We start from the raw sequence: 27,876 nt of genomic DNA, 5'->3' as shown, positions 1-27,876 counted from the left end.
CCACATTAAAAAAAGACTGCAACTATTGGTTATTTTCATTACTTATTTGTATGTGTGAGAAAACACTGAAAAATGCCCATCATAGTTTCCAAGATCCAAAATCCTCACTTGTTTGGCATTTTGGCTTGAAGAAATCACTTAAATGATGATCTATCAACAGGCAGATTTTAAATATCTCTCATTATCTGTCAGATTTTCTATATATGAAACAAAGAGAACCACTACAGAACATATTGTATATAACAAAGCAGAAATGATATCCTGAAAACACACCGTCTCAGGCCAAAACAGCCTCTGGCAAACTTCATCATCACAATAGCTGTAAATATGTGAGAATTTCCACTGATTGTCTTCCCATGCATTGGCTGAAGAGGAAGAATATCTTAGGAGCTCTAATCATACATGGTTACATCTGAGGGAGTACCACACCAGTGTACAGTAAATCATAGCTAAGAATATGATGGCTCATTGACTTGTGTGATCACACAGTGACGGCGAGTGATGAAAATGATTGATTTCCTCTTTTCATTGTGTAATGAGCAAGGTTTAAACATTACAGTGGGATCATCTACTCCCTGCTCAGCACTGCTGCTGTGCCTTGTGCTTTGTTGTGCATGCAATTAACACATATAGGGAAAAGAATATCTCATACACACACACACACACACTGTATACACACTGGCAGCTCACATGTTCACCTCTAACATTTAACGACAAGAGAGAAAGAGTAGGGCTGTCTACAGACTCAGATAATTAAACCAGAGGGAAATTATAACAACTCTCTCTCGACTCCCGCCCTCTATCTCTCTTCTCTCTGTCTCTCTCTCTCTCTCTCTCTCTTTCTTGTTCACTGCCACTCTTACTGCTTGTCAGCAAATCGGCCAAGCTGCAGATGAAAACAGCAATCCAAAACAGGAGACAGAAGACTGAAGAGGAGGAAAGCGCTTGGCCACAAAGCAGAGAGGAAAATAATATTTATCATCTGTTAACTTCCGTCTGTGGTGGTGTTTTTTTTTGTTGTTTTTTTTTAGAGAAATAATTCAGTTGCTGCTGTTGACGGGTGCTTTGCTGCGGCAGGTGTGAGGAGCAGCGTGGAGCAGACATCATTGGACTAATTTATAGTTTTCATTTAGTGTCTTTATCATCCCATCATTGACCATCAAACACACACTCACACTCACACACACACACACATTCAGGCATACAGCGGCAATCCTGAGTGGGTCCAGATGGTATAATAGTTGTGCTCCTCGCTAGCCTTTGTGTAGTGTGTCTCATTACTGTTTGCAACACAATCAGGCCCTGCTTACCTCTGCAGCAGGGCTCTTTGACTTCATGCTGTGTGTCTACGCATGTGAGTATGTGTGCGTGTGTGTGTGTGAAGTTAATAGATGTTCAGAGAGCAGTACGTAGGAGTGTTGTTCCTGCAGTGATGTGTTTTTACAATTCATATTTGAGCCCTGGCATACTGTGGAATCACTAGCACAAATCATCTGTCATGAGATAGTATCTATTACCCCAACACACACACATACACACACACTTTTAACATGTACCATACAGCACTTGGACAGACACACACACACAGAAATGGCCATTGTCCAGAAAGGAGAGAGAAAGAGTGGGTGATGGTGAATGGGTGGGGTGTTTCCATGGTGACCAGGGCGACAGAAGGAAGAGGGGGTCTGCCTCCTGACCCTCATTGAGAAGTTGAATGACTGTCACTAAGCTGAGGCAAGACAGCCAGTAGTCACAATACAAGGGACAAGAGCGAGGCAGAGAGCGATCAGCAGCCATGTAAGCCCGTCATGGCTGTGGGCCGTGTGAGCTTCAGCGGTCAGTCTGAGGCTCTTAGCATTAGCATCAGAAAGACATTATGTTAATAGCATCAAAGGCAGCAGCCCCCGCTTTTGTGTTTCCTGCGCCAACCCAAGGGCACAAGAGGATTTTACATTTCAACCACAGTCCCAGGCCTAAACTCCCAAAGCATTTGCATGAAGATAAAATTATAAAAAAAAAAAACACCATAGGAAAAATGTGATGCATTACACAAATGTTGAAGCACGGCCAAGCTGTGAAAGGTCTAACAGTCCACAGGCATTGAGAGGAAAGGCTTCAAGGCAGCATAGGAAAGGGTAAAATGCACTAAACTCAGTACCCACTGCAGAACAGAGAGTCAAAGTGAAACCAGATCCTCTGTTCCAGCTGTGCTGCAGAGCTAGAAAACCTATGTCAAGATCTCATTTTGACATAAGTAAGTTCTTTTTTAATAACTTACTTATGTGACTATAAATGTAACCCCACAATATAACCTTACTCAACAGTATGTCATAGTTCACTTCATTTGTCAAACAAAACAACATCATTTTGTTTATTTCTTGTTTTTTAAGCTTGCTCTTGGACTCGCCTCTTCTGTTGAACTGTGATGTTTTAGCCTGCAAATGTCTTGGGCTCATGGGAAATGGTGTTTATTAAAGTCCCCTAAAAACATAAAAGTTTAATGAACAACAATATTAGGGAAAAAAAACTACCATCATCATTCACTTCAGCTCTCTGTAATATACGCCCTGGTGCACCCCATTTCATCGAAGCTGTAGTGGTTTTTTCTTTTTCATACTAGCAAATTAATCTCTGTTTAACTTTGTTAAAACCCTAAGGAGTTCAAATTTAAATAGCAAGTGCTGGTTACTCATTTATGGATAGAAAACCCCAGGAACACTTTTCAGACAGCTCTCCAGAAAAAAAAAAAAAAAGAAAGAAACCTTCGATGAGCAGTGGGAAGCCCCAAGGTGACATTAGGAATTCAGCTCTCCACAGAGTTTTTAAGATACAAGTCTTCAATAAATTAAAAGTTACATCACACATGTACTGAATTAATATGAATTTTGAGAAGATTGCTCAGCTTAGCAAAAATAAAAGCTGGAAATAAAACTGATTTCTTGCTTATTTTGGAGGTTGTTTGTCTGCATTTCATTGCTGAACACTTTTTTTTGTCTTAAATTAATGGTTTCAGGGAATTGAATTAACTATTTAAAGCCAGCGAAGGCAACAGATCACCTGATACTGCACCAAACACTCCTTCACAATGTGATACCTACAGAGTCAGTGGCTCAGTGCACTCATGCCTTTGTTTTTGAAAAGCAATTTGTTGAGCGTCCCATTTACGCCATGAAATTGGAGAACAGAGGACAGCAGACAAAATGAAATATCACAGGATCTGGCGATTACAGTATTTATTCCACCCAGCGTGTTATATGAACTCTGTCCTCCTGTGTTTAAGTACCCTTCAAGCCGATGAGAACGATAAGTAACAAAAGGGACGAGGATCCACCTCCACATGAATCATTTCAATCAACGCCGATGACATTCAGCCAACTCACCATTGCTGCTCGGGGAATGCAGAGAAAGATGCCACAGAGAAAGAAAAAAGTGTTGTCTATCGAAAAAGAGGAAAGAAAGTCACCTAGGTAACAGAAGAGGAGGTGAATGGAGGGTAGAAAAAGAGGAGTCATCCAATCACCTTGGATGAGTCACCCAACACACCTTAGCACTTCACACAGAGGTATATTTACAGTACAATAGTCTCTCCCTCTCCATCTTCCCCTTTTCTGGTTAGTCAAGCATCACGACACACATCCACACACAGTCATCAGTGTCACCCCGTGAAAGAAATGTGACGACCAAACACAAACACAAACTGGATTTCAAAAAAAAAACCCACACATTTAATTTCATTTCTCATCTCTCCAAACTGGCTTGTTATTGGATTGAAAGGGTGCCCTTGACCACCACTGCTGTGGCTTGCCGCCGATGACGATGTTCGTCATCTCCACACAGAGGAGCGGGGTCAAAGGGTAAAAACAGGCTAGAAATGAAGAGCAGAGAAATAGAAGGGACCGACAGCATTGGTTTAAAGAAGTTCAAGGTGCTCGGAAGAAAAAGCAGGACTGTTTGCATCCTTAAAGAGGAATACCGCTTCACAGGTACTGTGAGGTGATCGCTGCCTCAAGGACAAGCATTTTACTCTGTGAAACCATCACAGGTTTCCATTCCCTTTAGGTACATGTGACATTTCTGAGGTAGACAGATAAAGGCCTTCACAGGTCTACTTGATAGCTAGTTAGGATGAGCCCATCTGAGAGCTGGGTCAGGAACCACCACACTATATTTAAATCAGGTCAGTTGGGTAAAGTTTTACTGCAGTGGGTCTCTGTTGTCCATTCATGTCCAATACTTGGAGTGGATTTAATCAAGATTGGAGAAGAATATGCTTTGCTTTGCTTTGTTTTGTTTTGTTTTTTGCAAGATGGACAGTGTTAACTATGAAGTACAAGGAAAAATACATGCATTGCTCTTCAGCTAATTGTCTCAGGTAATTAGTGGTGCATATTGCTTTTTTCAGTGGTCTTCTCTCTTTTGGGTCGTTTGGGTCTCTTTAGGTTGATTGCATTTTGGATTGAGTCTAATTATCCTTGAGTCTACTTGGACTAAGTCTGACCTTTTGGATGGGGTCTTTTTTTTGTTTTGTTTTGTGTAATTAATTTCAAAAATTCTGGACTCATGAAAATCCTCATTTTTGGAATCCAGCTTCTTACTCATTCAAACACACTACCACACTATTTAATGTGTTTTCTCTTTTTTTTTTTAATCATCGTGGATTTAATTACAATTTTATCACAGTAATCTAAACAGAAATTCAATATTGGTTGTGGGGACATGGGAATGAAATGATGAATACAAATAAAAGGCACAAACACACTGAAACACTGGTATTCCTCAGAAGCAAACTGGGAAGCCAGAATGTTCTTTTAATACATTCCTGGTTTCCAGTCTTTGCGCTAAGCTAAGCTGCTTCATATTTACTGTACAGAAGCGAGAGTGATATCAATCTTCTCCTCTAACTCTTGGCAAGAAAACAAATAAACACTTTCCTGAAGAACTAAGAATGAGAGGAGTTAATGAGCCACAGAAACATGTTTCCTTCATTACTGTAATAGGAGAATGAGTCTGTTCACATTATATAAAGTAAAACACCCACAGTATGTTCAACACCTAAAACCTGGGTCAAGAGACCAAATGAGAAACAGACCTCTCTATCTCTGAGATACAGCATCTGCTCTCCTCCTCCCCCAATAAAAGGTGGAGGCTGAGTCCTCTCTAAACCACAGTTGACTAAATGAGACGCACGTTGGGAAATCCTCAGGGAAGAGTGACAGCAAAGAAAGAGGGCCGTCTGTATTACGGTGCAGCACGGATCACAAACCAATAACAGGGCTCATTTCCCTCCTTCTGTCCCAGAGGATTGGCCTCCAGGGTCACAGGGGCGTGTCGCTGTGGTTAAGCCCAAGCAGGAGGAGGCGTGTTGGGCCGCGACCTGCCTGATGACGCAGCCTTGTCTGTTTGTAGGGCATCCATCCCTATCTTATATATAAGTAGACACACACACTTACACAGTGTACAGTTACAATACAAGACGTTCCAGAGACGACACCTGAGCTGAATGACCCCAAACATGTCACTGACACCCCATCTTGTCCGTGCAAGTTTTGTCGGCGGGTGGTCTACTAACACATTTACTCACGTGTCAATCCTTTGTTTAAAAAAAAAAACCTTGATGCTTGGGATTTTAAAACTAATTCTACAGATTATCATTAGTTATAGTAGTTTTATTTTATATTATTTTATAATTGTTATTATTTGAGATAGTAGACAACAAGCTTTGTCAGAACTTATTGTAACAAAACAGACAAAACACAATATTTGTCCAACAAGGATCATTTATTAACAAACATTATAATACAAACAAGTAACAAACAAAGGGTGGACTCATTTCTGACCATGTCAAGTGATCAGGCACAGAAGTACCATCAAATAACATTTGCATTCAGTTATCATGGCCAGTAGAAACCTGAGCTTGATACAAAATGTTATGAACTGTGTGTGGTACAAATGCATGTTGCATGATGATCAGGAAGCATTACAAAAGGCAGACTGTAAGAGTATAAATACACCGTATGTACAACCAATGGAGTAAATTCGTTAATGCAGAATCAGACAGGCGCTGTGTAGCTCTTAACATTTTCGTCTGTGCAGTTGGGAGTTGTAGAAACATTCTGCTGCATCAACAGAGACATTAAAAAACAAATATGTCTCCTGGCAACAGAACAACCCAGCACAGAAAGTTATTTGTCTCTCCTCTCAAGTTCTCCCATGTACTTGCTGTTGATTTGTAATTCCTTTAAATGAAGTTTAGAAATTAAATGAAGAGAAGGAATTTGGCTGAGTCAGGGTGCTGAGCAGAAAGAAAACCTTCTCCCTCAGGATACTGGTCGGCAACAGCTTCACAACATTTACGAAAAATAATAACTGGGTATTTTCATATTCTGCTGGCATCCACAGAGGACCCCCTTTGGTTAAACTCCATCCAGGCATTCATTTCGAGGGTCACAGGTTGAAGGTCGGGGGTCATGGTGCAGGAGTCACTAGGAGGGGGCATCTTCTCCATGTATAGCCTTATACTTGCCCATCTCCTCTGGAAAAACTTTGCTGAGCTCTGAGATTAGAAGGCTCTTGAATTTCTGTCATAAATACAACAGTAGAGCGCAGTTTATTACTGCTTTATTACTGCCGAAGACACAGTAAATTAAGACCTGATCAGTAAAACCTAGAATAGATCCACCTTGTGTCTAACTGCGTTAGCAAATAACAAAGAAATAAACATAACTGAATATAATATAAATTTATAAAACAACTGTTCTGTGGAGCAGAGCTTCCACTTTACTACACATAGGTTTGAGCATTGTTTACAAGGACACTTCATTTATCATCAGTGAACAAGGCCACTATAACAGAGAGGCCTATCTCAAACACATAGCTCTTTGTATCATGAAGATGATCCTTGAATAGGATTTTTGTTTAAATTACGAATTCCTAAAAATACGCTTAAGAACATTTAATAAGTAAAATATTTTGAAGGCTCTGGTTATTCTTGTAGTGTCACTGGCAGGGAACGTTAGTGACCCTGGCATTATCTCTTACCGTCATGGTGTCAATCTTTCCTTTGACCTGCTCGTTCCTCGCCAAGGCTCTCTCCAAACATTCCTTGGTGTACAGCTGAGGATTTCGACCTTGGTCAATGTATCTACAAACACAAGGCATAATACCGGCTGAAGCTATGAAGCGCAGATAAGGTATTATAAACTTCATTATCTAAACGTGGTATGTTGGTCTAACCTTTGGCAAAAGCACATTCCATAAGAGACTCCAGAGCTTTTAAAAATGATGGTGGCTTTGTGATCAATTTATTTCAGCAAACGTTTTTTTTTAGCTTATTTTATATTATTTCAGCAATCTTCCACTAAATCCAGTATATTATGAAGAGCAGCACCAAACAGAGTGAACCAATTCTGACAGGTGAAATGCTATTTTTGGAATATGTGTATGCCGAATATTATAGTGGTTTTCAACAATCAAGAATAAATAAACATGAGGCATTTAACATCACCAGATTTGCGGACGAGGAAAGAAAAATAAAATATTTAGATTTTCGAAAGAGATTTGGCGTGGCTTTAAAACAGAACTGAATGTTTTCTCTAAACACAATGAGGTGTGACTGTATGTGACACAGCAATGGCAGAGAAAAACAGAAGTGTAAAGAAAAAGCGATACTATGGGTTATAGACCCGGGCAGGCACAAAAATATAACGTAATGGACTCACTCAAAGACCTCCAGCGGTACGTTGATCTCATGAAGCTGTTGACGGCACTTCTCGATGTCTTGTAGACCAGATATCATGAAATTTCTACAACATTACAATAAACAGAACAAGTCAACCCATGCTTATTTGCTGGACCGGTACCGTATTGACGAGCTCAGAGAACATGACTCACAGTTTCTGGTTGAGTCCTGCCTGGCTGCTAGGCTGGAAGTCGCTGACGATGATTCCCAACTGCCGAATATTCTCGATAAATTTCTCCAGATGCTCCTCTAGGTTATCGAATTTTTCAGCCATGTTAATTACCTGTTACTAAAACACTAAAAATAAATAGAAATTGCCCAGCTGAGGAGAATCTTTTTCTCAAATAATCGCTGTTTACTGTTAGCCGCCGACAATACGGCAGCACACAACGCCAAAGTACTTTGCGGCAGTACCCACAGCCAATCGCTGTGGCTACTGTTCTGTTACCGAGGTAACAACCAATCACAGACTGCGTTTTTCTGACCCTCAGAGCGTCAAAGTGTCGTGCTGCCAGTTGGGAAGAGGCTTCTTTGTCAAGACCATGAAATGAACTGACTTAAGTTCTGCAGAGTAACGGTGACTTTAACAATTACTAGACCATTATATATTACATATTATCAATCTGGAAATATGTCCCAATTCTCAAACTAAAAAAGTGCAATGGTGTTTCAAAGCCAGCATGTCTCCAGCCATGCTGTATTATTACTAATATAATAATGTGTGTTCATAGCCTAAACCTGCACTGACAGCACAATTTGTACTTACTTCTCTGAGTATTAGTTGTGGATATTTTCATTTTCATACCCCCTAGAAATGTCATTCTACTATTAAATTCTATATTCAAAAGCACAGACCTACACCTGTTGAAGGGAATACGAAGCCTAAGTCTGACAATGCTGGGCCAAGTCACTGCAGGCCTGCGTTTTTGTGACACCAGAGTTATTATTTACAAAATTCCTTGTAACCTTAATCCACTCATGTGTGATTGAAATTACTGTTAATAACTGCCACACATGTTCTGAGACAGTCCATTGTTGTGTTAATGGTGTTTTCAGACTTCATCGTTCAGAGCACACTGTGCTGCCAATCATTCTGTTGCTCAAAGAATTCAGTAAACAACTCAACTCACAGACTTGTGCTTCCATACTGTTATTGTTCACTTTGTGTGGATAAAAATCAAATGAGGGATGAGAGTATTCACTTGATCCAATATTCTTTGTGAAATAAAGAGTGAACGTCTTAATAATATTCCGAATAATACATGTCTTTATAGTTGTGGGTCAGTCTTAACATTAGTGGCTGACAATGGTAGTTTCCCCTGAGATCTGAATATTCCAACACAGGCTGTCAGTAATCTGGGAAAAAAATGAAAAGTCCCTGCATTTTCTCATTAGACTACAAAACATACTGACTTCTCTCTACAGAGCAGGGTAAAATACACATGTGCTGAAATGTGAGTCTGAAAGTGAAAGTGAATATCAACAACACTGAGGCAAGATTCCTCTGGCATCTCCACCCTGCCAAGCCCGTGTTCTGTCAGGTAAGCACAGGAACGCCAAGCCTCCGCAGGGTTACCCAGAATAAACCAGGAAACAAACCCCAAATCTTCAAAATAAAAGTAACACTAAATTCACAGTCATGCTACCTTGGGCAGGCCAGGAGATGATTTAGCCCATAGTTCTAAACATTTAGGAACTATATCAAGGATTTATGAGTGGAATACAGTGTTACCACAATCTGGCCTTAAAATATATTTTCCCCATATACTGACTGTAGACTGTAGTAAAAAAAAAAGAATGTTTCTTCTCAGTAAAACTTTGCTAGATGACCACGGACATTCTTTTACTGTTGTAACTCATTTCACTAACATTTCTATTGATTTTTCTGTGTAATTCTCTCTTTCCTGGTGTACTGGAGTCACTCTTTATAGAGTAAAACTGAATTTTGCTAGAGGCTATTGATACACATTTTTCTGTTACAAATAACACTGAACTGTTTTGATGGTCCATTTTCATTATGTACCCAAAAGTTTATGTAGCATAAAATGTAGATAGGCTTGCGAGTTTAATTGTAAACATTGAAAGTAGCTTTGCTTATTCCTTGTGCTCATTGCTGCCATTGTTAACTAGAATATGCCAGTGCTGTAATTTTATCTGAAGCACATTTCTTGATAAATGTACCCTATTTGGTGCTCCGCTTTCCCTAACTCCGGGACTTTTATTTTGACACGCCCTGCGGTTTCAGTGCCTCAGCGGTGTGAACACACTGACAGAGAGACATAACCGGGGGCTGGCTCGTCCTGGGCTGCATTAAAGCTGGAGCTGCCGCAGCAGCACACACATCAAAGGATCTCCGTCTCGTCCACACAGCAGCTCTCACCGACAGCAGGTCTACTGGATGGTGGAGCCATTTCGTCTTTTTTTTTATTTATTTACACACAGCGGGATCGGGAGTCCGGGCAGCTTAACGGGACATAGTCCGGATTTTACCCGTACACGGTAAGCACGGGCTGCCGTTGGATTGCTGGTGGGTCTGTGCGGGCAGGATAATGGCACGTAAATGGAAATCTATGGTGTCCTTATGATGAGGACTTAAGGTTTAGGCTGTGTGTGTTTTGAACGCCTGTAGAGAAATGAGAGTCACGTTCATCGGTTATTTTTATCCTCTATGATAATACAGTACATAGCGTTTTTTTTTCTCCTGTAATTTCCCATCCTGTAACATCTACGATTCCCTCTATATTCCTGTAGCCTGGTTCTTCTTCTTCTTACTTTGTTAATATGCTGTGCATCCTTATGTTAAAATGCATTGTAAGATCACCTCAGTGCTTCTGCGTAATGCACCGTCCTATCATTGAACAACCGCAGTCATAGTGATGATGTCGGTCCACTTGCGGGAAAAATGACCGAATTCCATTGATCAGTTCCGACTATTTGTTTTTGGTGTTGTCTGTAAGCGAATATTCACCTAACCTCTCATTTATTTAGCCGTTGCCTTGTTTTTTTTTTTTTGTCATTTTAGTCGAGCCGTGTCGAGATGATGTACTGAGGAGAAAAGAGCACAGGCTCCCCGGTTGTGTTCATCCTGAGGCTGCAGCGAACGGAGGGGGGATTGCGGTACAAGGTTAATAATCATCATCAATAAAGGTCGTCTCTGCGAGCGGGAACCGACTCGAAAGGGTGAATCTCGCCCCTGTGTGGGGGGATCGGCGGAGAAATATAGATCTATAAAAAATTATGGCCACCCTACTGCGGAAGATCGGTCTGATCCGTCTGCACGATCGAGACACCGAGGACCCAAAGCACCACCAGGGATCGTTAAAGGGGACCAAAGGGAACCAGAAAAACAACGCCAACAAACATTGTCAGACCGCCAACGAAACCAACATCCTGAGCACCCCGGAGATAAAGGCGAGGAAGCTGGACCAGCACGGCAAGGACAAGCCGACCGGCAAGGATAAGCAGGGCAAGGATGCGAAGGAGAAGCAGCAGACGGGAGGAGGTGGGAGTAAAGCGACCAGTGCCTCCTCGATAGCACCGCTGGCTCCTCATCGGCAACACTGCACCCAGGTCCGGACGCGGAGGCTGATGAAGGAACTACAGGAGATTAGGAGGTTAGGGGACAACTTCATCACGGTGGAGCTGGTGGAGGACAACCTGTATGACTGGAACGTCAAGCTGCACCAGGTGGACAAGGACTCGGCGCTGTGGCAGGACATGAAGGAGACCTGCACCGAGTTCATACTGCTCAACGTCACCTTTCCCGACAATTTCCCCTTCTCGCCGCCGTTCATGCGGGTCCTGACGCCCCGGTTGGAGAACGGCTACGTGTTGGATGGCGGGGCCATATGCATGGAGCTGTTGACCCCCCGCGGATGGTCCAGCGCCTACACGGTGGAGGCGGTCATGAGGCAGTTTGCAGCCAGCCTCGTAAAAGGACAGGTGAGCGGAGGAAGGGGCTGGTGGGTGAGGGTCCTATCTTGGAATATCATCAACCATACGGCATGTTAATCATCTCTACTACATTTATTTTCAGCCATGACTCGCACTGGATATGAGCAATTCCATTAGGCAGTCACGCGTCATGTGTAATTAGCGTGTAAAGCTGCTCTTACGCACACATAACATATGGCCACCATGACACGACCTTTAGTCTTGTATGAAGTTTTAAACCATGATTTCTCTTAATTCAGTTGACAAAAATATGGCAATATTGTTTTAGGGTAATTTTATCTGTTTCTAATGGAAATCAACCTGCAATTAGGATTTTTTTTAAATTGTCATTTTTGGATATACTCACTCAGGATATATTTGTAGAAGAGGTGTATCCAAACAGGAATTGTGTTTTAATTTTTAAGGGGAAAAAAATCATTACAAGACAAAGCTATTTGGTAAAATTGGTGAATCTCCTGTATCTCTAGCCTATTTATAGCATCTTCTATCACTCTGTGAGCTGTAGGTGCTGCACTGTAATATCTCAGGCCTCTAGTCTCCTCATCCCCCCTCCTCTCTGCTATGAGCAAACCCATGATTGTGAATATTATTAATCTTTATGTGACTTTACGGCAGCCATTTCATGCAGTGCAATGCTCCGTGTCTCCTTGATGCCAGCTCTTCTCTGCAGTCTTGGTTTGCTCTCCTTTTATCGCCTACATAAATCAGCTTGCTTTGACAACAAAGACCTGCTGCCATGCAATGGAAAAGTCTCTATGCAGGCTGTAATGCAGTGTCACAATAGCTGCACTCCTATCAGATTATCCTAAAGGAGGAATACGAGTATTCAACATGTGCAAAGCGTGGTGATGGATACATAGGCAGATGGATAAATACAGACAGCAGGTAGCCTACCTACCAGCAGTCCTCAGTGACTTAGAATGACTGGATTATGTAATCCTGTCAAATCTGTTTTGCACATTCTCAGTGCACTGCAGCAGCAGCAGCAGCTGCAGCTCTGCAATTCCAATGGAAATCGCTGCATCTCTAAACTCACTCCAGGCTACAATCATTTAACTGACTAGATTCCCTGTTTTCCACCCAGATAAGAACCATTGCTTTCTAGTGCTCACTTCTGTGTTATTTTCCAGTCATTTCATCTGCAGAGTCCGCTTCGTTCACCTCACTCACTCACTCACTCACTCTCTGCCCTTTTGACGTCAGCTGCATGACAGCACTGTGGCAGGAGACCTTATGTAAACTGTCACTGGATTCTCCTCCCCACCCCCCCCTTCCCCCAAACCATCAACATCTTTTTTTTTTTTTTTGGCTTTGATGATGTAACTAAACATTATTCCCGAGTCATCTGTGGTCATTAAGCATCTGTTACCAAGAGAGGTCATCCAAAAACTGTACCCAAAGCAGAGAGAGAGAGAGAGAGAGAGAGAGAGAGAGAGGGGAAATGTGTGTGTGTTCATCTTGATTTTCTGCTTGAGAGATGAGCTAGCAGCTCTGCAGTGCTGCCTAATTACGGTGAAGTATCTTCCTTCTCCAGTTTGCTAATGGAAACAATATTGATTAATTATTCCTGTGTGTGTTTGTGTATGTGTGTGAGCATCTCTTTATCTCTTTGTTTGCTTCTTTTGTGGATGTGTGTCTACACAGGCGCTCGCATGCGTTTCATGTCCTAATTTTCTGGGAGATGCGCTCGTCTCTCATACATCACGACAATCAGAGCACACAGAACTATATATAAACCTAAACACACAGAATATATTTACTCGTCCTTGGGAACCGGGTCCTTGTGACAATAGTGTTGTGACTTGTTTTAGAAGCTCCCTCCCTATTTTTAGTGTGTGAGGATACATGCAGTGACAAAGTGGTGAGGTGCAAGTCAACAAAGCCACATGTGTCCTCACCTGCAGATGTGAGGAAACGCACACTCAATCACAGAGGCTGAGGTGAAGTAAGAATTTAAGAGGTTAAGAGGACCAAACTAAAGGCGATCATCAGTCTGGCCTCCAGATACTTAATTTCCAATTTTAAGACAATCACTGTCAGAGTGTAATCTATCTCGTATGGCATAGTGTTCTGCTGGTGTCTAGTAGTCTAGTCTAGTGAGGGCAAACTCAGCATCAGGTTTTATCTAGGTGTCTTTGTAGTGTGAGCCAATTTGGAAATTGATCTGTGGTGCTGTATTGTTGTCTTTACAGCAGTGTTTAGAACATCAGTGTCACTTAAATTATGGTACATTTAATGGCATCTGTTCTGTAGTCAGTTTGCACTGCAGGCAGGTCTAATTAGATTTCTTTATACACAGATATTCTCTGTTCATTTCTATAAAAAAATTAAAGAATCCCACACATTAGCGATCACTTGTACTAAGTCTGATGGCAAAGTTTTGAGCTTCAGATGTCCATTATGTAAAATTAAATTAGTCATAATTGTCATTTCATTATTATTCATCTCAAAATATAAACTTGTTATCAAATATGGTTTCAAATGAACTGCTATCAAGTGCCAAAAATAGACACTTTAAGTTAAAAGATGTAACACAACTGGTAGATGGTGGATTTTCACAATTGTTTATCCCAGTTGCAGTCCTAGAGCCATAGCTAGAACCAAAAAAACCCAAAAACCCCACAGATGTAGCGTGTCACTTCACTAAAGTCTGGGGGACTCACATCATGACATCATCATTATTTTCACAGACTTTGGAAAGTTTCTCCTGGTACTGCTTGTTTTGAGTAACCTCATGTGTAAAGTTGGTGGAGTGCCCCTTTAAAGCTTCCTGTTTTCTATAGTGGATTTCATTGTTCTGTTGAAGTTCATTTCTATAATATAGATAAGAGGAACCAAAACCAATGACATATACTTAAAAAAAAAAAAAAACAACAGTGACATTACCCTTTAATATGACCCCACCATCAGTCCCATCAGTGCCCACGGGGCTCTCCTTACTGATCTGATGAGGATGATGATGACATTGATCCCTGTTTGTTTATCCTGACCCCTTTAAGCACATGTCTGCGTTATGCAATCCCCCCGGCCCCCAGAGCTGCTTCCCAACATGCACTGGGGCCTTCCCTGCTCTGCCCATTGACTGAAATCTCCATTCACACGATTACCCAGCAGCCACTTTACACGAGTGTGTCCCTCTCAATGAGCGAGCGCTTAGCTGAAATAGATAAACACTGACATGGCACTGTATAGGCCTGGGGCGCTCGCTCAGCTGAACTGCAACGCACACACAAACACGCACACACTCACACTCTTTTGTTTGCCCATTCTTTCCCTCACAAGCAGATATTTTTACTTTTTCTCTATCTTCTATCTTTGGATGCGTCATACTGGGCCAAACTTGTAGATGACTGCGAGCACAATGGTGCTAATTAATGCTCAATTTCCCCTTTTCAAGCTGGAGTCACAGACTTTTTTATGGGCTCTTTAATCAATACACATATTCAGAAGCAGGTTTTCACTCTCTGCGTGAATCTCAGTCACACACTTTCTTCACCTCTGGTCTTAATCTATCTCCCTGTTTCCTCATCTGTCTCAAACAACCACTGTCCTGTCCTGTATACAAAGAGTATCCATCTAATTTGTTCTTGCACACATCCACTGCCCAGTGTTCTCCCCATAGGGAACAAACCAACGAGAAATTGCCAGCTATTGTGTGTGGAAACAAGGACACGATGCTGACAGCGATTGGTTTAATGACGACACTATGTTCAGCTGAGGGTACATTCATTCCTGCCATCGATCACCTTGGTAATCGCACCTCTTTAACAATGGCCAATTTCCATTACAATATCAATCCAAGACGGCAGCAGCCGACTTGATGTGGTGACAGCTTCCATATGGTGGGATGTGAAAGATATGCATGGGTAATGAGGTTGCATGTGATTTGAAAAGAGAACGACACATCCCAGCTTTTCACCAATGCTCTCTGACAGTAGCCAACCGGTGCATTATCTCTGTTTGTCTGCCTGGGTAATCTGTGTTACAGGCTTCTGGCTGTACTGAGTGGCTGAGCAGGTTTCAAGCAGCACTGCTAAAGTGTCACCCAGTTGGTTTATTTTTCATTTGAAAATCTGGCTGGATCTTTTTTTTTTTTTTTTTGAGAAAAGAGAAGATTTTCATATAATGTGGCTTTGTAAAAGAGAGGAACAGAAAGTACATCCCCAAGGGACACTGCATGTAATGTCTCTGAATGAATCACTCACTGAGACACACATTCAGGTTTTCAAAACAAGTGAAAAAAAAATCCCACACGAATGGGAAAGTTTTTTTGTTTCCAGTGCTAATCAGCTTCAAAAATCATGTCATTGTTTCCATGCTGGCAGTGAGATCTGTCATATTCTGCCTTGTTTCAGTTGTCTGACTTCATTTCATGTGTCAAACTCAATATGAGATTAAATGGCTTGTCATGGTCGATATTGTTAGCGAGGACTGATTTCAATTTGATTAAAATACAAGGGTAAATAATAGGACTAGCTCCTCAAAAATGTCTGAGAGACAGAGAGACAAATTGAGAGAGAGTGTGTGTTGCTAAGCCCTGGAGTGAAATGAGGCCAGTGTTGCTACAGGAATGGAAACTGTAACCCTAATCTCCAGATCATTCAATGTTGTCACCTCATCTCCCTTTATCCCCTGCATCACTTTTGACCCAAAATAGCCATGCAAGTACGCACTAGGACATACTGATCTTCCATCAAATGTCATGGGAGTGAAGAATTAACACTGAGCTGTTTGATGTACCTCACTGTTTGGAAGAGTGCACAGTGCAAAAATGTCAGTCTAAAATTGTTAAAGGAGGTGAAAATTGTGAAGAGATTTAGTGCCCACTTTCTACTGATCTGTGGATCTGTTCTAAATGTTCTAGTAACTGTTATCTTGTTTAATCTCTCGAGTCTTTTACCTAAATCTTGTGTTTAGGCTCTTATTTCCCCTGTACTGAGGCTGAAATTGTTTAAAATAAGTGTTATTTTTCCAACACAGGAGTGAGTCAGTGTTTTACAGGGATACAATGCCTTTTTCATGCTGAAAAAAAAATCCTCTCTTTAAACATATTGTAATGATCTCAGCGACAAATACAACACTACTAAGATACACAGGGCTAACAGGTATTCTGTACCAGCTCATAAAGAAGTGTGGCTAAGGCATAAATGTAGGACGTATTGTAACATATAAAGCCTCAGTTCCTGTAATATAACAGCCACTGTTAACCAGACAGACACAAAAAAGGAGAAAAAAAACAGCAAAACTATGAATGAATACCAAAAAACCCACAACTGACAGTTTGCTAATTGTATTGTAAGAAGCTAGCAGGGCTGTTATCTGAAACAAAACACTGGAAATATCAGCAGAGATATACTTGTTTCTGAATACAAACTGGTTCAGAGATTTTTTTTTCTTGTGTAAGCTGACATGGTTGTGAAACAAGGCATTTTAAAGACTCAAGTATAGCTAAAACAAGTCAGGCTAAAACAGCTTATTTAGCAACAAAGCAAAAACTAGTAACTCATGCCAAGTAGCCATTTACTTTTCCTCCTGCTTCAAAACCCAAATTCACCCAAATTACGAAAGAAACAACATACACATTTTCTCACCTACCTGTGGCAATATCTAACCATGCAAATAGTTTTGGTTTCGGTGGCCCATCTTTTAAGACATCCATCTCTGAGATATCTGTCAAGAAATGATGATTGGAATTTAGTTTTTCGGAACTCACAGCAGTGAATTTTTTTTTTAGATCAATAAAACCATATTTTTATGGTTTTCATATTGAATAAATAACACGTAAGGTGTTCACTTGTGAGCTTTGGAGGAAGGTAGGCTTTGTTACCTTCGGAGGGAGCCAGGCTAGCTCTTTACCCCGTTTCGAGTTTTTGTGCTATGCTAACCGACTCATCGACGCTCCGAGGAGCTAACCAGAAATCAAATAACCGTACTTCCCCAAAACATCAAACTATTCCACCAGATAGAGAATGAAACACACTGAAAAGCTGATCATATCTTCCTGTGTATCACTACATAACAATGTTGACCCCTGGCTCCTTAGCTGTAGACTAAAGGCTCCATTTATCCAGTGTTTTTCACCTGAAAATCAGGATAAAGGCATATAGCTAAAGGATTAAAGCGCAGACTATGTGTCTAATAACTTAAGGTTATTTATCTTTACTGCATTGCAGCATGCAGAGGAGCTCTCTGTCTCAAAGAATTTCATTAGTATTGGTTTCAGTGGAGCTGAGTGTCCCCGGTGCCAGTCTCTCCCTGCCAAGAAACGTTTGGGTAGAAGTGGTGCAATGTTACAGAGCATGTACAAACAAATACAGTAAAGTACCTGACATATCACACAGCTGCAGGGTAGCGTCTAGTGAGTCAACCACAGCACAAATCTAAGTGTAGCTGCAGCATGACCAGTGGACAAAGATTTACTGTGCAGTCAGATCTGTGTCACGACCGTCCTTTTGTGATGTTTCTGTGTTTGAGAAGTGATTTTCAGATATAAAACGATGCACTCTACTGAAATTCATATGAATCACATCTTTGTCATGGCCATGTATTAATCGGAGCTTCGGTGTTTCAACGCAGTTGTTTCTTTTTCTATTTATCCTCCCACGCACTCTTCTTCAGGGAAGACTTAGCACCGTTGCCAACAACAGAATAATCAGCTTTATCGTCACAAGCAACACCCACACTGCTTTTCTCCATGTTTTTTCCCCCCATGTCATTCCATGTTCATTATTAGTCCAAGTGTGTGAAAGAAGGGGGGTTTCAGCAAGGTGGTGCCTGGGTGAAAATGTCTTAGTCAGATGTCATGCTGCTCTGAGTGAGATGCTTTTCACGCTCAGCACGAGAGGGTTACATGCTCATATATTTATTTTCTGTATATTTACAACCTTTTCATCGTTTAGTGCAGTGGTTGATTAGGGTCTTCACTTATCTCCCCATTGCCTGGTGAAGTGGGGGGCATATTTTCACTTCTGATTAAACCTGACATCTTAAAAGCTCTTTCCCTGCCTTTAAACAATGATCTAATGTTGGTCAAACTGCATTCAGATCACTTGTCCTGTCAACATCTCCCCTGTGGCTGAGCATGTACCACCAGGTTCATCCATGTGCACATGGGGAGCTGTGTCTCTGTCTTTATATATTTTGTCTGGAAACAGTTTTTCCAGAAAGAGCTTGACAAGACCACTGACAATTGTCAACAAGAGAAGCATCTTTTCTTTGATCTGACAATGCATCTCCAGATCCAAATACCACAAATATCCTTTTGGCATTTTCTTCTTTTTTATTTTTTATTTTCACAGAATATGAATATGACAATATGTAAGAAAAAAAGGCTTTGTATTATTTTTCTGCAAACAGAAATTGTGCCTTTAGAATTATTTAAATATTTTGATAATTGTGCAATCATTTAAGTCACTTTTCAAACAAAAACTCAAATTATTCTCTAGCTTTTCTCTCTTTTATGTTATTGTAACTTGAATATCTTTGGAGTTTTTTACTGTTTTTCAGATAAAATAAAAATGTCACCTTTGGCTTTAGGTATCTATGATGGCCATCTTCCTCCAATGATGAAGATAATTCTTAGTTGTAGCTTTAAACAGTTGCTGCAGTCACCTAAAGTTCTACACATAGTGGCTTTAAAGTTAAAGTGAAGTTGATTTTGCTGCCTTGCAAACACAGCCATAGGGCTTGGAAAAAAGCCGCTAACACCATTAGTCTAATAGTTACGGCAAAACAAAAATACATTCATCATCTAATGGCAGAGATCCTAGATTTAGATCAATGTCTGATCAATTGTTCTTTTGCACAGAACATGTTTGTCTGTCCAGTTTGGTGGAAATTAATTCATAATTTGGAGGTTTTCTCCTGACAGCCAGCCAGACAAACAAATGTACTGTGTGAAAAGAGCTTCTTTGGATGACATACGTAATACATTTATGTTGCCAGGATGTTGAGGTCATGAGTTCAATTTCACCCATCTTTACGAACAAAATATTTAAGACAAAATCATCAATCCTTACAAAAACTTCTGTTTTACTATTTAGAATCTCATAAGAGATTCTAAATAGTATCTGAATCGGACCAGTATAGGAATAGTTTGACATTTTTGTCGAATTATTGTCAAATACAGCTTCTGCCAATGAGTCTGACAAGAAAACTGATACCTCTCTCATATCTGACATATGAGGCTACAGGCAGAAGGCAGTTAGCTAAGCATAAAGACCGGAAACAGCTAGCCTGGCTTGTTTGAAGGTAACAAAATACACCTTTGAATGAGTTCATTTGTCATTTCAGCAGACAGTTTGATGGCTTCTGTGTTTTTTTATTTTTGTATCTTTCCACACAACCTAACCTCATTTCCCGGTCACCCCCTTCCCTTCTCTCTTTCTCTGTATCTCCGTCTTTCCTCACAGGGACGTATATGTAGGAAAGCAGGGAAGTCCAAGAAAGCATTCAGCCGCAAGGAAGCCGAGGCCACCTTCAAGTCCCTGGTGAAGACCCATGAGAAGTACGGCTGGGTGTCCCCGCCCGTGTCCGACGGCTGAGTGCCAGGCCACCGACCCCCTGACCCCTGCGCTAGCCGGACAAAACCCAGCTAGCCCCGACACGCAAAACGACACACCACACTAACTCAACAATCTCTCATCCTTTTTCTGTTTCACACAAGAGTTCTTTTCTTTCTCGGTTTTGTGTGTCTGTGCTATTATCTTTTGAATTTTTTTTTTGTCCTCCATCTCCACCAAAACTCTCGGAGAGCAGACACACCATCATCATCATCACTCCTGCACCGACAAGCAGCTTTCATTCCCCTCCCCCTCGCCCAGGGAGATTCTTTCCCCCATTTTGGAAAGGCCTGAGAGGGGAGTTTTCTGTGTGTGTGTGTGTGTGTGTGTGTTTGTCACTCCATCGGACATCAGCTGGGAGTGTGTGCACAGGCATCGGAGTGTGTGTTACTGTTGGTGGATTTCCTTTTTGTTATTTTTTTCCCAACACACACCCACTCACGTGCAGCCGGACTAATCGAACAGTGTGGACTTTTCCACCCATATGAAAGACTACTGAATGAAGGAGACTCATCCCCCTCTCCTGTTCTCACCATCCCATCCTCTCCTCTTTCCATCCCTCGCTCCTTTCTTCTCTTTAGCAATGAACTGGCATTACTCCTCTCTCTGTAGCTGTCGGGTCATTTACATGTAAATGAAGCTGTTAATGTTTAATAGACGGCAGCGCACTGGCGTTTATACTCACTCATTCACTCCTTCATTTCCCCTTTCTTTCGACTGTGCCATTGCTCACAGTTCAATGCAACATGAAGATTGTAATTTACATGGAGCTGTGCTCTCTTTCTCTCTTTTTCTCTGTCTCTTTCTTTAGCTCGCTCGTTCACTTTGTTTCTCTTTCTTCCTCTCCGTCTCTTGTGGCTAAATTTAGAGCTCACTGTTGCGTAGATGGGTATTGATTTCTAATGGAGAAAAAAAAGTCACATGTTGCTTCATGCAGAGACTATGTATGATAAATAGAATGACAGTCAATCACCTCGCTTTCTTTCTCTCTCTACTCTCATGTTATCGTGTGTGTGTGTGTGTGTAGGAGAGGAAGAAGACTGTAATTCCCATGATTTAGATACCAGATGGTACAGCTGAGGGCCAGGCCTAAGTCTGTGTATGTGTATGTGTGTGTGTGAGCAAGGGAGACAACCCTTTAAACAGAGAAAAATATGATTTACTGTGAATGACAATAAGGCCTAAAGGGAGGGCTGTTTTTTTGTTTTTGTTTTTTTTTTTTGGTAAATTATTTGTCACTGTCTTGTTCCACCGTCTCTGTTAGCTCCTGATTATTACTACTGTAAACACGTGTGGTTGTGAGCGAATATCTACGTGCACATAGCCTCGTCTCCGATCCATGTAAAGAACTAAAGGTCAGTAGAAAACACACTTTGGACGTTTAACTGTGCACCAGACGCGCACACACACACACACATTAAGTTCGCCCACAAACACACTCGTTGCATCCACCTGAGGCCTTGACGGCAGCGGTAATACCAAGAAATGAAGACAGACAGGCGCTCGAGCGCTGCCGTGGATGGAGTGGTGCTTTAATTGAGTGTACGCTTCACAGCCCACCTGATTGATGTCTGCTGAAAGAGAGGCAATAGGGAGAGGAGGAGAAGAACAGAGGGAAAGGAGGAAATTGTGGGAGCTTTGATCACTACCGGCTGCTTCTCAGAAATGTCACGCTGCTTGCAAAATGGCCGAAGACTGACATTATTTGCTCTACCTGCTGTGATTACTTAAGAGACACACAGTTCCTGAGTTCCAACCTTTAAAAGGACTTTATAAAATATCTAATATTAACTTTGTGGCTGCAGCAATGTCAGTCTCAATCAATTGGGCGCCTACTAGTCACAGACTATCTGTCCATCCAGTCCAGTGGGGTCCTTGTGTGTTTGTTTTGCTATCTGCCAGTTAAATGTCAGAAGGAAAGCTGCTAATTGGTCTGACATTTCAGCAGAGCGTCATTAGAGAAGAGCAGCGAGAGCAGAAGGATGGAGGATGTCAAACCTCCCGCTCAGCACTGACATTTTGTCACTTTCCGCTCCTGGTCTGTGTGTTTTGTTTTTTTTGGGGGGGGGCGGGGGGGGGGGGGGGGGGGGGTAGTAGGGAGGGCAGAAAGTGGGTTAGGTGAGGGGAGACAGGGGAGCAGCTCAATGCCAGTGGGTTCTCAGCAGGCCCAGCCGTAATCCTGGAGCAGGATGTTTAAACCGCTGAGCTGAAGCCAAGCCATGCTGCCAGCATGCCACGTTTGGATCAGGTTGCGCTGCGTCTCCCTTGTGTTGCGTTTGTGGTTGACAACAAATGTCCGTCTGTGTGTGAGTGCATGTGTGAGTAAATATGTGTGTTACGCTCCCATCATGAAAAAAAGACAAAAAAACAACAACAGCAACAACACACCATCTGGTATGTGATCATGTATGAAAGCGTGTTAGTCCTCTTTGAATTTGGCTAGTCATTTCAGGGTCGATCGTATAGTGATCTCTTGGCTTGTCAGCGGAGAAAACTGTAAACTGAATTATTATTAAGACAAAATATCTCAAAAGCTCAGTGTTTGCTGGTTTCAAGAGAATCATTTTGTGATATAGTTTAGATTGGTAGTTTGCAGACACTAACTGGGTGAACTGATTATGTTGTATTATATCTGCATGTGATATGTGATTGGTAGCTAGCTACTGTATATCTTTTTTCAAGAAAAGCAAGAAAAAATATGGGGAAAAAAACAAAAATGCAAATGCTTTTCTTTTCTTGGTCTTTTTTTTGTTTTCTTTTTTGGGTTCTGTACTGTATGTATTTTTTTTTCTTTCTAAGCGTCCTAAAAATGTCACATTGTGTTATATGAATGTTTGTGTTTTAATTTATTTGTGGTTTGCCAAAATGAAGATTTGAAGCATGTCGCAGGTATTGTCACAAGAAAACGAGAAGAAAAAAAACTTTACTAAGAGTGATAGCCTAAGTATTTGTGTGATGGGGAAAGTGTGTTTATTTGGGGGGATTTCAGGGAGTCAAGAAGGATAAAAGGTCACAAAGCCTCAAGATTACAAAAGGAATATTTCCTTCATTGGGAGAGCATCAAGGTGGAATTGGGAGAATTCCTATGCTCCCTTGAATACTTCCTAGTCCCCTCCATGATGTCACTACTGTCCCTTCCCCATTGGTCCTGCTCTAGAAAGTGATTTGGCTTGTGGGTAATGCAGTAAACACAAAGATCTGGACTGAAGTTCCCCTCAGTCACAGATCTAGGATCAGTGTGACCTCCCTGTGCTTCAAATCTGACTCGTTAAGGGAATCTGACCTGTGATCAGTAACTCTGGGCAACTTCGTACCACTCCTGACTTGAGTGTTTGGTCGAGACCGAGGTCTTAAAAGTTCAAAAGGTGAAAGGTCGCTGCAAGACCAAACAGGAATGTGCAATAAAAGTTACAGCTTATTCAAACTCTGCTGATTTGGTGGTTTTGTTTCATATCAGCGTCACAAACTTCTGAGTCTGCCCTGCTTCCCATGCATACCCATGCATACATTTTAGTGACCCACTTCAGGCTGCTGTGTCCTCTACCTGGCCGCTGCATTGTCCTACTTTGATTTGCTGCAGTCAGTAAGACAGTGTTTCTAACATCCTCAGTAAGGACAGCCTATAATCATCTGTCCCCTACTCTTGTGCTTTTATCAGACAGCCTCCAGCTTGATGGCAACACAGTGTTCCCTCTGTGTGTGTGTGGAGTGGTCGCTCTAATCTGACAGGGGCACCTGTAAGTGGACGTGTTCTGTCTGTCATACATGCACACACTTTCACTTTTACTTCTAGGGGATTTGTGTAGAAAATATGGGTAAACCAGGGGGTTCATTTACAACATGTTTATTCCTGCCATTTTGGATTCCACTGTAACTGTTTGTCAGCACCGGTGCGGCAGGTGTTAGACAACACTCCTATCTGCTGAACTACACAAACTTGCAAAAACAAAATGAGCACACATACACCCACCCTTACACCCTTACAAACACATACACACACATTGCTATCATCATTGCTGACTTATCCCAATTAATTGATCCCTGAGCACTCTTGTTTTTGTCTAGTTGATATTTCCCTGCTGCTCATTAGGGCAGGAGAGAGATCGAGCTGTGTATGGATCAGAGAGACCGAGTGAGATATTAATGACACCATGCAGGATACTCCGAGGACACCGGGGCAAGCAAAGACGCTTAATTTTCTGATTAGTTAACACAGTAAGCACATAAAAAAGCAAGTTCTCAGTGTATGTACATGTATGTGTTTGCTTCTACGCCTGCTGGTAGAAGCAACAGACAAAAACATTCATTATTCAAAGGTGAGACAACAAGAATCAATCCCCTGAAGGTTACCTTGACACAGAAAAGATCCAAAACCATCTCAGCGAAGCTCAGAGATACAAAAAAAGAAAACAAGAATAGGAGGCAGAGTGAGACGAGAGACCAAGCTGAGAGGAAGGTGACCGTGATTGTGCTTATGTATTCAGGTTATTGCTTTTATTCCTCACCCCCTCCCCAAGGAAGCTGTTTATGTGATTTGTAAAAGCAACACGCAGCACGATGAAACAGCTCCATGAAAATCTGAGAGATTTGAGCATATGGCACCTGTTTTCATTGGGAAAGCTTGGTTGGAATGAGATTTTAACGGGGGTGAGGAAATGGTGATAAGCTATGTTATACGGTTGGTGTCATACTCTGAGTATTGTTTTATTCAGGATTATGGATGTAGTGAAGGGCAAAGCCTCCTCAATGTCATCTAACCACAGGTGTACCTGTGGAATAGTTTGCAGAGAGAACATAAATCTTTATGATAAAGTCAGAGGACATATCACTGCAGCTAGTAGTGCACCGGGGTGTGCTACTAAAAAAACATAAGGGGTGTTTTAAGTGAAAAGTGAAAATTGTTTCTTTAGGGAGGCCCCTGGCCAATTTCTGTGTAGAGAGATGGCTGTTATCACACTTTTTATTTATCAGTCATGGGGAATAGAGTTGAAATGCTCTGTTAACTGTATTATTTAAGGAATAGCTTAACAGTTTGTGATATAAGCATATGTGCTTTTTGTCTGTTAGATGAGAAGATCATTATCAGTCTCATGTGTACGAAGCTTCAGGTTGGGAGAGGGTTAGTTTAGCTTAGCGTAAAAAGTAGGGGAAACAGCTAGTTAACCTAAAAAAATGAATCTACCAATGCCTCTAATGCTAATTAACACGCTAGTTAGCTTAACCACAGAGGTAGCAGAAGCTTTTGCGGTTAAATACAAATCACCTGCTTCGTATTTTAGCTTCGAGGGTTTGTTGTAATTGATTAGCGAAATGATTGTCAATTAATTTTCTGTCAATTAATTAATGAATTAATTAGGAAAACACTGCGAGAGAGACCCTCAATGAAGCAAGTACAGACACCGAACAAGGAGTATGTTAATAGACAAAAAGGGATGGAACAAGACAGTGAAATAAGGCCACACAGCCTAGAGAGCAGGGGGCGAGCTTCTCCTCTCTGTCTGAATTGTATTAGCTTCATTAGATAAGATGTGATTTGTGAGTATCCCATTTCCTCTGCCCCATCTCCACTGACACACACGATGCCGAGGAGATTTCCCAGAATGTCTCTATATGAGATCACCCATGTCGAGAGCTGGCCAGAGGCCGCTTGCTGCTTGCAGAGCACACAAACACAAACACACACCATTAGACACACACGTTTATCGAACTATCCCCGCACACACAGAAACACTTGCTGCTCAATTGGTGACAGAGTTAATGTCAAGAGGATCAGTAGAGGCAGAAAAGGGCTCTTAAAGGGGCCAGAGAAGAGAAAAAAAAACAGAAGGGCAGAGATCTCTGGGGAGAAGCCATCAAAAAGCCTGTTTTGAATTATAGATCCTCCCCTCCTTCTCCACACATAAGTCAATCCATGATGTATATAGCTGTCTTTTGAAATGCATAAAATACTGGAGGTGCTTTTGCATTGATTCTATATGGCTCACACATTATATATTATCTGGTGATCATGCTAATTCCCACAGGATGATATACAATACAACGATGCTGTGTGTTTGTTGGAGTAGGGGCTGAGAGATGCTTCTCCTCCACAGCAGGATGAGAAATAATATGAAATATTGTGTACATAAGTGATGTCATAGCTCCAGTGTAGGATGAGATGGACACTGGAGATGTGATTTCTATACAGATCTCTATACAGGCTGCATGCATTATGCATCCATGCCCAGTACGCTGGTGTCTCACTTGGAAATATGGTGCTAAATAATAAATTTGTTTTGCTTGTTGAAAGACAGATGCATGGATAAGATGGACTGTGTGTATGTGCACAGGAGGCTTTGCACAAATATCATGCATGCATTGTGTATGTATGCGTGCATGTGTGTGAGCTAATGGGGCCGTCAAAAATTGATTCTGTTCCACGAGCAAACATCTGCCAGATAAATTAAAAGAGGACTCTTAAAGCAGTTTGAAGAGTGGACGCTGTTCGCAGCAATTACAGTAAGTGTAGCTTTATCGACACGCAGTGAGCATAGCTGCTGTTGCTCATTAGTATCATTGTGTGTAATTTACCAATATAGCTGGCTACCATCTTCGAGTGTGTTGTGTGAGTCATGCCCTGTTAATGATACTCATACATGGCACACTTTTCTCCTATACACATTTGTACACATATACAAACAGAATACACATCAAAATACTATCCATCAGAAAACCACCATGTGAATACAAAGTTCCCACTCAGAACATTCACAGCATAACTTTCATTAATGAAAGAGCCACTTAGTCTTACTGTGATATTGTTATCATGAGTAAGGCCTTACCATTACAGGATAATGTTTCATCTGAGATGCTGTTTTTGCCAGACTACACAGCCAGACACAAGGCCAGAAGACACCCAAGGTCAATGCCAATGCATTCATAAATGAAAGGGAAGAGATCCAGTGCAAATGAGGTGGATAGCGTGTATGTCCAAAACCTTTTGAGTACTGAAGCAGGACAAAAAAACAGCACACAAAGAAAAAGGAGAGGCAGTCTGCTGACAATTGTAAGCTCCCAGTTGTTTTTTCTTTGATGCAATGTTTCACTATATTGCGAATTTCATTGCATGGACAGCTTTTCCTTTAAGGAGTCAGATCCAATCCCAGAATAAGATATAAAAATTTATTGTATTTCCCTTTTGCCTCTAACAAAACTATGGTCCATACTAAACTACTATTTGTTAATCATAAGTTGTTATTTTATGTGATATTCTGTTGAAAATCACACTATATCATCCTGTGTGTAGTGGTGATGTATTTTTTCAGTTCCAAGAAATAAACAGCCTGTAAGTTTAAATATAATTCCAACTAAATTTAATTTAATTTAATCTGCAGGGAAAACTATTTAATGTGGCAGAATAAACTGATGCCCACTGTTTATTGTACACATTGGCAATTAAGTTAAATACGATATTAGTCCAAAATATATGCTGTTATGTGAAGCTTGTAAAATGGGTGTTTTTCATTTCTCTGCCTCCTGACAAGTGAGGAATGATCTCTGAGACCCGCTGAAAGTCCCTAATTGTCCAAAGGTAGGACAGAATAGAAGCCTACTCCTGCTGTACAGTGATACTAGTCTCTGATC

The 27,876-nt window shown here is 41.3% G+C and overlaps 2 protein-coding genes across 2 annotated transcripts; one reads left to right on the top strand and one right to left on the bottom strand.

Annotated features, from left to right (window-relative positions):
- Window positions 1-5,763: 5,763 nt before the first annotated feature.
- med10 (mediator complex subunit 10) lies at window positions 5,764-8,139 on the bottom strand. Its single transcript, XM_041052566.1, has 4 exons — window positions 7,891-8,139; window positions 7,719-7,802; window positions 7,039-7,141; window positions 5,764-6,578 (listed from the first exon to the last, which is right to left on the bottom strand). The coding sequence occupies exons 1-4, from the start codon at window positions 8,010-8,012 to the stop codon at window positions 6,483-6,485; spliced, it is 405 nt and encodes a 134-aa protein (XP_040908500.1). The 5' UTR covers window positions 8,013-8,139; the 3' UTR covers window positions 5,764-6,482.
- Window positions 8,140-10,069: 1,930 nt separating this feature from the next.
- ube2ql1 (ubiquitin-conjugating enzyme E2Q family-like 1) lies at window positions 10,070-22,294 on the top strand. Its single transcript, XM_041054245.1, has 3 exons — window positions 10,070-10,237; window positions 10,761-11,680; window positions 20,104-22,294. Exons 2-3 carry the CDS (start codon window positions 10,976-10,978, stop codon window positions 20,233-20,235), a joined length of 837 nt encoding a protein of 278 aa, XP_040910179.1. The 5' UTR covers window positions 10,070-10,237; window positions 10,761-10,975; the 3' UTR covers window positions 20,236-22,294.
- The last annotated feature ends 5,582 nt before the right edge of the window (window positions 22,295-27,876 follow it).

The sequence above is a fragment of the Toxotes jaculatrix genome, chromosome 13 (genome assembly GCF_017976425.1).
Source record: "Toxotes jaculatrix isolate fToxJac2 chromosome 13, fToxJac2.pri, whole genome shotgun sequence".
Lineage (NCBI taxonomy): Eukaryota > Metazoa > Chordata > Actinopteri > Toxotidae > Toxotes > Toxotes jaculatrix.
Note: the sequence above shows the minus strand (reverse complement) of the source record. Positions and strands in the feature narration are given on the sequence as shown.

Excerpts from the sequence above, each read along its gene's own strand:
- med10 (XM_041052566.1), bottom strand. The coding sequence starts at position 8,012 with ATGGCTGAAAAATTCGATAACCTAGAGGAGCATCTGGAGAAATTTATC. Across the intron at positions 7,142-7,718 it reads GTACCGCTGGAGGTCTTTGA|ATACATTGACCAAGGTCGAA; the intron begins GTGAGTCCATTA and ends TTGTGTTTGTAG. Across the intron at positions 6,579-7,038 it reads GAAAGATTGACACCATGACG|AAATTCAAGAGCCTTCTAAT; the intron begins GTAAGAGATAAT and ends TATTTATGACAG.
- ube2ql1 (XM_041054245.1), top strand. The coding sequence starts at position 10,976 with ATGGCCACCCTACTGCGGAAGATCGGTCTGATCCGTCTGCACGATCGA. Across the intron at positions 11,681-20,103 it reads CCAGCCTCGTAAAAGGACAG|GGACGTATATGTAGGAAAGC; the intron begins GTGAGCGGAGGA and ends CTTTCCTCACAG.